At 41.4% G+C, this 12,611-nt stretch overlaps 1 protein-coding gene across 1 annotated transcript in view; it reads left to right on the forward strand.

The window, feature by feature from the left end:
• Positions 1-10,219, forward strand: part of CARS2 (cysteinyl-tRNA synthetase 2, mitochondrial) — a 48,815-nt gene extending 38,596 nt beyond the window's left edge. Inside the window, exons 11-15 of the mRNA XM_054011369.1 lie at positions 642-780; positions 2,166-2,289; positions 4,728-4,826; positions 6,632-6,895; positions 10,002-10,219. Coding sequence (XP_053867344.1) covers positions 642-780; positions 2,166-2,289; positions 4,728-4,826; positions 6,632-6,895; positions 10,002-10,076 — 701 coding nt within the window. The 3' untranslated portion in view covers positions 10,077-10,219. The remainder of the gene's footprint in view (positions 1-641; positions 781-2,165; positions 2,290-4,727; positions 4,827-6,631; positions 6,896-10,001) is intronic.
• Positions 10,220-12,611: the final 2,392 nt, after the last annotated feature.

The following is a 12,611-nucleotide window of genomic DNA, read 5'->3' on the forward strand; positions in this document are numbered from 1 at the left end:
CATCCCTGGGCCCGCGCCGCTTCCTGCAGCCCCCATTGGCCTTGAACAGCAGCCAGTGGGAGCCGCGATTGGCCGAACCTGCGGATGCGACAGGTAAACATACCAGCCCGGCCCGCCAGGGGCTTTCCCTACACAAGCGGCAGGCTGGCTTTGAGAAGCACTGATCTAATAGGCACCCCAAAATAGTTAAACTAGCCATATGTGTAATTACCACCAAAAAATTAAGTATATAACTCACTTATAAAGCCTGTCAGGGGCTTTCCCTGAACAAGCGGCGGCCCAACTTTGAGAAGCGGTGTACTAGATGGAAAGATTCAGTACATGAAAGACAATTGTAAAATATCAGATTCTGCTTCAGATAGGTTTTTCTCAATAATCTTTGGGCCATTGTATTTGCTTTGTATAAATATGTGCTGTGCCATTTTTAGTTACTGGATTGTTTTAGAACCATAAAACCTAATATGCCTAAAGATTAATGCCTTTAGTTAAGTTTGTAGGTAATTTAACAAAACTTTTGCTGTGACAGATAAATAGTAAAGAACTCGTATTTCTTGTAATATTTTCTCATGACCCTGTTTCCGCTATACGTTGCACAGTATCTTCTGTAGCATAACATCTAAATGAATTTTTTATTTTCTTAGCAATAGAATTTGGTGATGACAGCATGAATGATGCAAAGAACCTCCTTCAGGCCATCTCTTCTTTTATTAGTGATGCAAGTGCTTATATGAAAGGACAGCTGGTGTGTGACCCCATTAAGGAAGATGTACTGTGGGAGATGTGAGTGCAAATATATATATTGTGTCACTTGAAGATTCTGATTATATGAAGGGTAATTTGTGAACTCCTGATTGATTATGAGGGATTGAACTCTGTGCCACATTGCATGTCATTAAAAAGCTGTACAAAAATCCATCTGGTCAAGATAAAGGGGGAGAGTGAGAAGCAACATCCTCTTCCTTTTCACTTTCCGATTGCTTTTTCCCCCTTTCTTCCTTTAGTTGATGGACTTTTGCATAGTCTACTGTACTCTGATGCATGGTGTGTATGTAGTGTAGCCTTACCTAGGTTCCTTTGCTCCTCTTGACTGACATAACCTCTCAATTGAGTTCTGACATGGAGGAGAGGAGAGAGTGGGACGTGGAGAGGGCCAGAAAAAAGTGGTATAGGGAGGAATGAGATCACAGCTGGGTGAGGCATGACCCTGAAGACACAGAGAGTGATTTTGCTATCACAGGGATCGGCAACCTTTGGCACACGGCCCATCAGGGAAAGCCACTAGCGGGCTGGGATGGTTTGTTTACCTGCAGCGTCTGCAGGTTTGGCCGATTGCAGCTCCCACTAGCGGCGGTTCACTGTTCCAGGCCAATGGGGGGCTGCGGGAAGCGGCGTGGGCCAAGGGATGTGCTGGCCGCTGCTTCCCGCAGCCCCCATTGGCCTGGAACGATGAACCACGGCCAGTGGGAGCTGTGATTGGCCAAACCTGCGGATGCTGCAGGTAAACAAACAAACCGGCCCGGCCCACCAGCGGCTTTCCCTGACAGGCCGCGTGCCAAAGGTTGCCGATCCCTGGTCTATCATCTCATGAGCAATTGCCACCAGACACAGAATTACTACAAAGGGAGGAGCAAAACAGAGTTAGAAGGGAGCCAGAGATGCCAGCATAACGTTTGATGCTCTCAAGAAGGCTGTGGTGCAATCATTCATGTCAAATGATGTACTGAGATCAGTGGGAATGAACAGAAGGTTGATAAGCAGTGTAGGAGAGGAGGCCATTGACAGCCACACACTGTTTACAAGTTGCCATTTATCCCCTTTTACTAATAAATGCACTGTTCAGTTTTGGATAGACATAGCTTTCCCCTTTTGCACTGAAAAATTTCTTCTCTTCTGAGTGCTGTAGCATTGCCCATTATGGTACAGCTAGGAACAAAACAGGGTGACCGTACTGCCAGTGTGAAAAATCGGGACGGGGGTGGGGGGTAATAGGAGCCTATATAAGAAAAAGACCAGAAAATCGGGACTGTCCCGATTTTATAGGGACAGTCCATCTGGTCACCCTAGAACAAAATGACAATGTCATTTAGATGACTCCCTCTGGCTGATAGTAGATGAATTCAGTACTCTGCTGGCAACTTGTCCATCCTTACCTTTTCTTTTTTCAGCCTAGCCAACACAAAAGCAAATGTAAAGGCTGCATTTGCAGATGACTTTGACACCTCCAGGGCTGTTGCTGCAATTATGGACCTCATTCACCATGGCAACAGACAGCTTAAGGCTGTTACTAAGGTAACCCATTAGGATAGAGAGATCAGAAAATGACAGCTGTCTACAGTCCTACTGTTTAATTCAGACAGATTAGTTTATTGTTCACACAACAGACCAGCAGAAACAAAGCTCTACAAATGGTTGACCTTAAAGACACACATTTGTCCAGACTGCATCTCTAGAATTCTGTGCTATTGTTTTATGCTTCACTGTGTCCAAAGCACGTTTCTCTCCTGTTGCCTTGTATTCATAGGGAAGACTTTTGAAAGACTCCTGAGGGTGTTGTCATGTGCCACAGGCTTTAATGGTTGTTGCGCATACCTGCCTTCTACCCCCATAATACCGATAAAGAGTGGACTGGGGATTGATTGATTGATTTTGTAAAAAAGTCATTGTTACGACTAGGACTTCCAAGCGCAATGGCGGTTAACATAGCACCTGTTTTATTCACCCTTCACCAGTTGCCTCTGCTATCGGCAAATCATAAATGTGGTCTCAAACTGCCCCTCTAAAGCTCCAGCTACACTTTAGATCATACATTGGCAATTTGAGGCCCCAGTTAAAACCTGATGCTGAAGCAGAGGAGGCTTTGGGTGGCTGATTGCAAGAGTTCAAGGGTAGAAATAAAGTAAAAGCACAGCCCTACGGACTCCTGGGTTCTGATCCTAATTTTGGCAAAGATGCTATCTTTGGCCTTGGGTCAGATACTTAACCTCTCTGCTTCATTGTCCCTGACTGCTTAATTACCAGTCTCATGGCGTTCGCAGTTGGTTTTTACTGGGGCTGAGACGGGCGAGGTTGAATATAGTAATAACTCATTTTCAGATTTTATTTTTTAAACCCTGTCTCCTTGTAGTCCTGTAGCAGCACCAGTCTCTGAGATCTGGACTTAGTCGCAGTCTTTCCCTTTCTTTATAGAGTTCTTCTCTGAGCCACTGAGCAAATCCCTGAGTCAGTCCAGTTTGTAGTTTGTCCTGGATAACCCAGCTGTTTGAATTCAAACAAAACAAGCCCCCCTCACCCTTTGGATCATTTCAATTGATAATTAAAGGAAATTCAGAAACAGTCTTTCTGGTAATGTCATGCCCAGAATTGGATGCACTATTCCAGGGGCAGTTACACTTGACTGCTCTGTGCATCTCTTTGAACATTACTATTTTCCACGTTTTGTCTCCTATGGAGTATCGGTGAGTTGGGTTTTTTCCTCTGAAGGTACGTCTACAGTTGTTACGGCAGTGTGCAGAGTAGCACATACCCTGCATGTCCTCCTAGCCCGGATATAAGCAGCAGCATGGATGGTGAGGCACTGATTTAGGTGAGCAGAGTGTCCTTACATGCCAGAACCTTAGGGGATGTATCCTACACGGCTCCCTGTATGCCCAAGCAGTGCCTCCAACGTCAATACTGCTCTTTTTAGCAGTGTAGTATCTTGCTGCTGGAGCCTTTCCCGACCGCCATGACAAGTGTGGACACCACCTGCCTTTCACTGCAGCGTGTAGCTACACATGTAGTCGATAGTCCCTGTACGTACGTATGTACACTCACTCACTCACACTCTCTCTCTCTCCCCTCCCTAAACTGAACTCATGTCATTGTTTGCTTTTTTCCCCCATGTTCCTAATCGCTCTTGATCCATTTGTATTTTTTCCCCTGGCTGCTGGTTCAAGCTCCTTCCAGTTTACTGCCCTTTGCAAATTTCACGCTATTTATGGCTTATTCCAGTCATTAATGAAGATGTTAAATAAAACCTCACCAAATACCTCATTTTGATGCACCTTACTACACACCAGTCTCCAATTTAATATTTTGTCGTTGCCTTTTGCTAGCCAGCTTTAGTCCCCATAAATCTTTTCTCCTGTTCTTGCCATGTTAATTTTGAATGTTGCGTTCATGTTGGGTAAATATAAAAGGAGAAAATGTGCCTGCATCCATCTTTACAAATGCTGTTCCTTGGGCGACCACCACTGTCTTACAGCCAAATACTGCCAGGGTGTCTGAAAACGGCCTTCACGGTGCCTAACTCAGCATGACCAAAGGTGACGTTTGAAGCAGTTGATGTAATTAATTAACCTGAAAAACCTTCAGCTGTTAATTTAGTTTTCATTTTTCTTCATGCTCATAGGCCTTGTCTACATGGAAAAGGGTGTTTGGGTTATTTTTAATAACCTAAAGCAGGAATTTAAAATGCGATAGTTATGAGTCCCTGGCATGGACACTCTTATTCCAGTAGAGGGGTGTCTATGATTTAACTTAAAAGCCTTCCTAAATGACATAAGTGAAACTGAAAAAAATCCCACTCTTCTACCAGAATAATTCCCACATGGGTGGATTTTACTAGCATAACTGGTAAAAATTTTCCCAGGTAGTCAAGGCCATAGACTTCAAACCATCTATTGGCAGCTTGAGGCCTGCAATAAACTGTTTTGTTCAGCCAGCTTTGTTTTTGTGATTTGTAACAGAAAGATGGATCTCCTAGAAGCCCTGTTGTGTATGGAACCATGCTTTCCTATATAGAGGACTTCTTTAACACTGTTGGAATATCTCTTGGAGACAGACAGGTATGAAACCGCTCTAAAGATCTATCATAGGTGTTATTGTTTGTATTATAACAACAATATAGTAACAGCAGCAGCATTACATCTTACAGAACATTTCACAAAAATAGAAGCACAATCTAGGTAAAACTGGTGGTTCAGATTGTTGTAACTGATGCAGAAACGCCGAGGGAAGCATCTGCACTGATACAGATGTAAATTGTGTGGTTTAGAAGAGAAGGAAAATTAAACACAGCTTAACAGTATAGATCAAAGTATGGGCTGAATTCTGCTCTTGAATATTTCTGTGCCTCTTCTATTGTGGCACTGGTGCGGTGGAAACGAGTTTGGGGCGTGAAACAAGAATATGTTTGTGACTGAGGTCCTTAAGTACTGGCTGAGGTAGAAATGGGGAGGAAAAGGAAACCAGTGAAACGCCAGTGCAAGAGTGCTATGCGGAGAGACGCTAAAGGCCAAAGGCAATAATCCAATACTATATATTTAAAAAATAAATGGGACAGGAGCTGAGAGAGTTGTTCCAGGCTTGTTTTCTGTAGGTCCTAAAATTTGCAGATGCTATTCAATTCTAAACAAGGAGCAAATTTCCTTTTGTCAGGTAGCAGATCCATATCATAATTTTTTATGGATTCAAACAAACATCTATTTATTTATAGTATATACACACACAAGCCTTTTAAAAGCAGTAACTTTTCAGCCATAAATTGAGGTGGTTCCTTTGTATTACCGTGTTAGTTAGAGCAGCTTCTGATGTATTTGGCTTCTGATCAGCTGTGTATGTTAGGAGCTGGCTATGAGTCCACACATTTGCTTTATGCATTTGTTGTGTTTTTTGGTGACATGCTGTATTTGGGGGAATCATGTTAATCTGCATTCTGTGCCCTTTGTACCTAGCTAGATATACGCTTTTCTGAACTTTTGCATACTGTATGGGTTCTCTCGGGCTTTCAGGTGGTGCTGAAGATGTTGGTGTGGGGTAGGATTAGAACACTGAGAACTCTGTGCCTGGTTTCTCTGGAAAAGAGTTTGTTGTAATTGAATGGAAATGATGCCTTGATAAAGGGATGACAGTTTGTTTGGATCTATTACAAACATGCCAGATCCATTCCCTTTGGAAGTGGATTAAATTAATTCGGAATAAAAGCATCCACAGATGGAGTTAATCAGGAATAGCTATTCTGGAATGACTTCCCGGTTTAGACAAGCTCGGAGTAGTTGTCTGTTTGCCACCTGCCTAGTCATTGTTGGATGTTGGAAGTTTCTGTGGACATCTGAAGGTCAAGTCTTAAGGAGGGATTTGGAAATGGATAAGATGCTGGTGCAAAGGTGCCTCACAACAGTATAGCTGATTCCCCTTCCTGTACCGGAATAAGTTACACTAGCATAAGCACAGTTACACCACTATAACTGCCTCAAGTATAGCTAAAGCCGTACAACTCTGCCTGCACTGCAAGCAGAAGTGTGATTGCAGCATGGACTAGCATTACCTGCTCCAGCTTTAATCGAGATTGCACAGTTCAAAATACCAGTGAAGACATGATGACATGAACATGTAATACAAGTATGTTCCCAGGGTCCTTGGCAGCTTGTAGAGGCTGCATCACTGCAACAATGCTACTGGTTTTAACTGTGTTAGCTTGATAAAAGCTAGTGGAGGTATGCCAGCCTGTGCTATAATCAGACTCCTGATTGCAGTGTACACATGCCTTGCATGTAGACAAGGCCTTACTTCAGAATTTATTCTGTTGAATGAATGCTGCTTAACTCATTTTCTGATGCAGTATTTTAATGCTGCTGCTTTTGATTTATAGGTTGTTCCAGAAAACAAAAATTCAGCTACGCTTTCCAGTGTGATTGATGAACTAGTGAGCTTCCGTGTCAAGGTGCGGAATTATGCTCTTGCTATGCCTGGCGCAACAGCAGCGGCACAGGTGGAAGAAGGTACCATTCTAGCAAAGGAAACAAAACAGGAAGAGAAAGAGACAAGACGGCAGCTATTGCTGGAGCGAGAACCCCTTCTGCAGGCTTGTGACAACCTGCGGCGAGACCTTGCTGCATTTGGAATCAACGTAAAGGTTTGAGAAAATATTGTCTTTGCAACTCATTTAGTAATTCATAGAATCGTATGACTGGAAGGGACCTCGAGAGGTCATCTAGTTCAGTCCCCTGTACTTGTGGCAGGACTAAGTATTATCTAGACCATTCCTAACAGCTGTTTGTCTAACCTGCTCTTAAAAATCTCCAACGATGGAGATTCCACAACCTCCATAGGCAGTTTATTCCAGTGCTTAATCACCCTGACAGTTAGGAAGTTTCTCCTAATGTCCAACCTCAACCACCCTCGCTGCAATTTAAGCCCATTGCTTCTTGTCCTATCCTCAGAGGTTAAGAACAATAATTTTTCTCCCTCCTCCTTGTAACAATCTTTTATGTACTTGAAAATTATCATGTCCCCTCTGTCTTTTCTTTTCCAGACTAAACAAACCCAATTTTTTAAATCTTTCCTCATAGGTCATGTTTTCTAGACCTTAATCATTTTTGTTGCTCTTCTCTGGACTTTCTTCAGTGTCAGACAGCACTTTTTTTTTTCCCTTTTCACACCCTTTGTCAGCATCTCCCAGTACTGTGCTCTGCGCTGCGTGCATTTGGACTAGTAGTGGGTAGAAATGAAGTGCTCATGTACGATCAATCGGTTAGCTTTATATTCTCCCCCCACCTCTCTACGGTAGCTATGGCTTCTTCTGTAATTACTGAGAGCGTATTATTTAGCTGTTAAAACATCCTCTGCCATTTCTGAAATCCTCATCTGGCCTTTTGGTTGGATTAAACAAGGGCCAGCAATGGTTATGATGTAGAATGGTAGCAATTTGGAGTAGGCTTGACAAGAAGCGGGGACACTGTTTGCACTGATCTTTCATGCTCTTCGTTAACTTTGGTTTTGGATAGGAAGGTGGGGCTTTCCCCCCAGAAGTCATTGTGAAAAGCAACCTCAGTCCTCTCACTTAAATAGCTCCATTCCTTCTGCACTGTCCCAAGTGCTTGTAGCCACCTTCTTTTCTAGCCCTTCTCTCTGCCTCTAGTCTATCCCTAATGCCACTGTTGAATTATTTTTCCTTCCCCTTTCTCCAGCCATATCTCCCTTTAAAAAAAACACCTTAATTGGCTCATTCTCTTCTTCCATCATTTCAAGAGGCGCCGTCTCACCTTCAAGACTTTACATAATCTCCCTCAATCCACTACTGCTCCTCCCATTCCTCTTGCCTTACTGTCCTTTTCAATGCTTCAGCCCTGTAATTGTAGCACAAGTATTCAGATCCGTGCTACAGTCAGAAATCCCCTGCAAAACTGAGCCAATTCACTTTTGAGGCTCATCACTTAGAACTGGCACTAGCAGTGACACAGATGAATTTCTATTTAAGAAACTAGAGTCTAAAACAGATGATCGATTTGGTCAGACACTTCATGCTATTTTACTTGTTTCCATTTAAACTTCTTATAGAGCTATATTGACAAAGTCTTACCCACAAATTATTCGTTGTATGGCCTTGCCTGCACTTTTTTGTGCCAAAAATATCCCATTGTTTCAGCAACAGCAGGAATGTTGCTGTAGAAAAGATGCTGGTGGCCACCTGAATCCTATTTACACCAGCACTTTTATTGGGACCCGTGGTGGGAAATTACTGACAAAAAAGCCTCTTGTAGAGACAGCCGTGGTTGTAAAGTGAGACATCTTCCTGCTGTCTTTTTAAATTAAGAGTGTAAGAACTATTTGGAATCTGTCAAATGTAACCACTTAAAAAAAATAATCTTGGTAGTACCTGCACTAAAGAGGAGCCAGGAAAATTCCAAATTCGAAGTCTTAGAATGCTAATAAGTTAGTTTGTCTTTAGTGATTTAATGGAGGCTAAATTCAAATTAATAAAGTCCTTTTCTCCAACTATCAAAATATTCAAACTTCTTTAAAAATTTATCCTCAAAATCTGATTTACATAATATCATGTTACAAAAGGATTTGTCCCTTTATTGGCTCAGATACTGAAGGTACGGATTTCATCCAGTGTCTCACTCTTCTTGCTGATACTCAGTTTTTTAAATAATGTAACTTTAATTCATCTGTTTGTAAGATTATCCAGTAACTCTTGCACGTACTTCACTTTTCTCTAAGTCTGTAAAAAACTTATTTCAGGTTTAATAGAACTGAATTCTTTTGACTAACACAGTTCATGCTGACAATTAAATAACCTATTGCTATGTTTAATCTGCTCATGTATCAAACTCTGATTTTCTGTTCTATATGTATTTAATTCTTCATACTACTTTAAATATCCCTTATGACTACCAGTCAAACTCAGTAGATCTGAAAATTCCATTACTGGCCTGTTGAACTCTTCAGAGGCACTTTGCAGTTTTGGGAAATAAACTGAATCGAATGGCTAGGTAATAATAGGAGGCAGAAATGACTAGTTGGACTATCATACTAAGATAATACTTTATTAAAAATATTCAACCTTGTGTCATTCTTTTAAAGTTTAAAGAGCTCAAAATGTACTAGGCAGTTTATTCTCATTTAGGGGTCATAAAGGAGGCCTATTTTGTTTTATTTCTGCAAAAGTTATAAACATAAAAACCTATTCTGATGACTTTAGTTTAAGAAGGTACACACTATTGTTTTTTAAAACAATAGGCGTTAGAGTATCTTCATCACCTAATCCAACATACTTCTCCCATCACACAGTGTGGTCTCAGCAATGTTTCAGAACTGAAGTTGCAATATTTTTCTCATGTCAATGCCATATTAATTAATTTAAACTAAACTGAGTGTCCACTTCCTCCCCCCAATAATGTAACCATTTTGAAAAATTATTGTTCAGTCTTTGCCTCTTATCCCAAAGTAATTAAAGATATTTTCTGTGAAAAGATAGGCCCACTTTTTTTTTTAACTTGATCAATAGCAATGCTATTGAAGCTTGGAAATACAGCTAATAATCGAGTACCTACATGTTTTTTTTAAATGTAATCAGCATTTTTACTGTTTGAGTTTAATACAGAATGTTTCAGGTTCACTTAGGCTACTTCAGGCATGTGTTATGGTTCTAGGGATTTAAATAATTTAACCAGGTTCAAAGTATTGTGTGTAATCAAAAAAATTACTGGGTTTGACCCACTTATTTATTCTTACAGGACAGAGGTACTACTTCTACATGGGAAGTGGTGGATCAACGAAGAGAAGAGCAAAGACCTGAAACCGGCAGCTGATATAGCACAGGAATATGATTGGACTGATCATGTTGCAGTGAATGCTTTGGGAAATAATTTAGTTGTTCCTAATCAAAATTTCAAAAAGGAACCCTGCAGAAACTTGTCTGTCTATTAATAAATAGTGTTAACTTAAATACCTCTCTGCTTGCCGCAACTTGCTTTTTCCCTTTAAGTCATTGATCTTTTTCTGCATGTATTGTGAAATAAGCTGGTAGTAACATAGGTGGTTTTGTTCAAGTAATGCAGCAATTAACACAACTGAACAGCTGTAAAAATGGGATCTATAATCCAAGTAATTAGCTTCTGAGCCAGGTTTGCATATTTTAAATAGGTACATGTTCTATAGGTATTCAGAACAGAGTGCAGCTCAGAAGTTCCCTTTGCTCCTGCTGATTATTCATGCCCACTCCACTGGAGCCAGCCTATGTGGTGACCGAGCTAGGCTTACTGAGGAGAGGTAGAGGCAACCAAGACCAAAAGGACTGACTAATTTTCCCCCACTGCAGACAAGGACAAAAAGGTCTGTTCTTGCATAACTTGATGTAGGAGCAGTGTCTCAGTCTCTTCCACTCATAATAAACTATAGGCTACCAACACATTAACCTTTGACCTTGTACATGCTACTCTTGTCTGTGCAGATACCAAACACGTTATCAAAAGCGCTTATACTGTGTCACAGAACAATCAAGTTTTCCTCTTCTTGGCTGTAAGTCCAGCTCCATGTCCTGTTCTTTGTTTCTCTTCCAAAGGAAGTGCTCCTTGCAGCTGCTGGTCCTTGGGCTGTACCTTTTTCACGTATCCATTAGGCACCTTTGAACTGTATTTCTTCAGTCAGTCTCCTGTTCATGTACCCTTTGTGGGTGGGTCCCTCATTTACTGTTTTCATCCAAGAGTTGTTTATTTCCTTTGTTTACTGTCCCCTTGGTACTGTTAGTGTAGATTTTATTTCCCTCTACTTCTGTTCACCAGGAGCGTCTGCTCATGGAGCCATGTTTATTTTTTTCTGCTTCTCCTAGGCTGAAACCTTTTTCTATTTTCCTTCTTTCCGCTCCCCTACTTTTATTATCCTGTTCTTTTAGCACCTGACCTCCTACCCAGGCTCCAGTTCATCTGCTAGCTCAGCACCTAGACTTTTCTCCAACAGCTTTTTTTCCCCCCTCTCAACTTCCCTCTTTGAGTGGATGCCCCAGGACAGCATCTGGTGCTGTTACAGCAGGTGCTAGTGCTACTGCTATTGGCAAGGTTACTACTCCTATAGTTTTTGGTAAAATTATCAGAAGTGCTTTAAGTGACTTAGTCAATGGGAGAGGGAAATTTAAGTCGCTTTTGAATTTTGCCCCACTTATAGTACTCAGGCTTCTACATTATTTAAACCTCCATAAAACACTGCTATTAAAGTATATAAATAAGTAAGCCACTTAGGCCATCTGTAGTCTCCCATGGCATTCCAGGTCATGGCAAAGATGAACTACAGGTACTTCCTTTAAAAAGGAAACGACTTGCATTTTCCTCAGCACAGCAGTATAAAAAGTTGAATTGCAGTTGACATTTTGAAAGCGCCGATCTTACAGAACAGTATGTTGTTTGTGAGGGCAGAGAAGCCAGCATCCTAATGGGAAAAGGAACATAAGCAATTTAGAAACTAAGGACTGGCTTCTTCTAAAAAGTGTTTTTTAAAATTCAGCTACACTATTCTAAAATATCAAACTGCTTTAGAGCCTAATCTGCTAGTGCAGACCTGTGCAAAGTCTCAGAAGGTGCTGCAGCACTTGCACTGACATAGGGCCTATTAAGAACACTCTTTCCCCACTGTAGACAAGGAAAAAAGGGTCTGTACTTGCATAACTTGAAATAGGAGCAGGACCTCAGTCTCTTCCAATGAGATTCCCCATAACCACCTCCAGCTCAGGAATAGAAAGTTACAATTAACAGTAGACACCATGAAACCAAGCATTTAAAAGATGTAGACTGTTGCTCTGAGTTCTTCTTTAACCTGTAAAGAAACCAGCTCTCACTTCAAGAATGGGTTAGGTAAAAGGGTGGGAAGGGCATTCAAATTCTATTATCTGGAAGTCGGTATGAAGTTCTTCAGTGTTTAAAACAAAGCAATCTGTGAAAGGATATGAGGGGGAAAATAACTTTAGATGATCTACAATAATCTCTTCTGAAAATACAGGTCCCGACAGACCTAATCTAATGTATTCAAAAGGCTAAAGATTTGCTTTTTAACCATTTCTTTGACTAGAGAATCAGGGGTCACTACCAAGCAGTTTTTCTGCCCCGTTTTTGGGTACTGGCACTCTTCAGAAGGCAGGGAAGTTTCTCTCGCACACACACAGATGGTTGGAATTTTTTCAACAAAATGCTAAAGGGTCTCATGAAAGTGAGTCAAGTTCAGGCTTGTACTGAATCACAGGCAGGGTTACAATGGAAACCTGTCTGGCTCCCTGGCAGACTGAGATCACAGGATTTCCAGGGTCTGTGGCAGTCCTATCATGCAATGAAGTCATCCAGGAAACCCATCTTGAGTCA

This window comes from Malaclemys terrapin, chromosome 1 (genome assembly GCF_027887155.1).
Source record: "Malaclemys terrapin pileata isolate rMalTer1 chromosome 1, rMalTer1.hap1, whole genome shotgun sequence".
NCBI lineage: Eukaryota > Metazoa > Chordata > Testudines > Emydidae > Malaclemys > Malaclemys terrapin.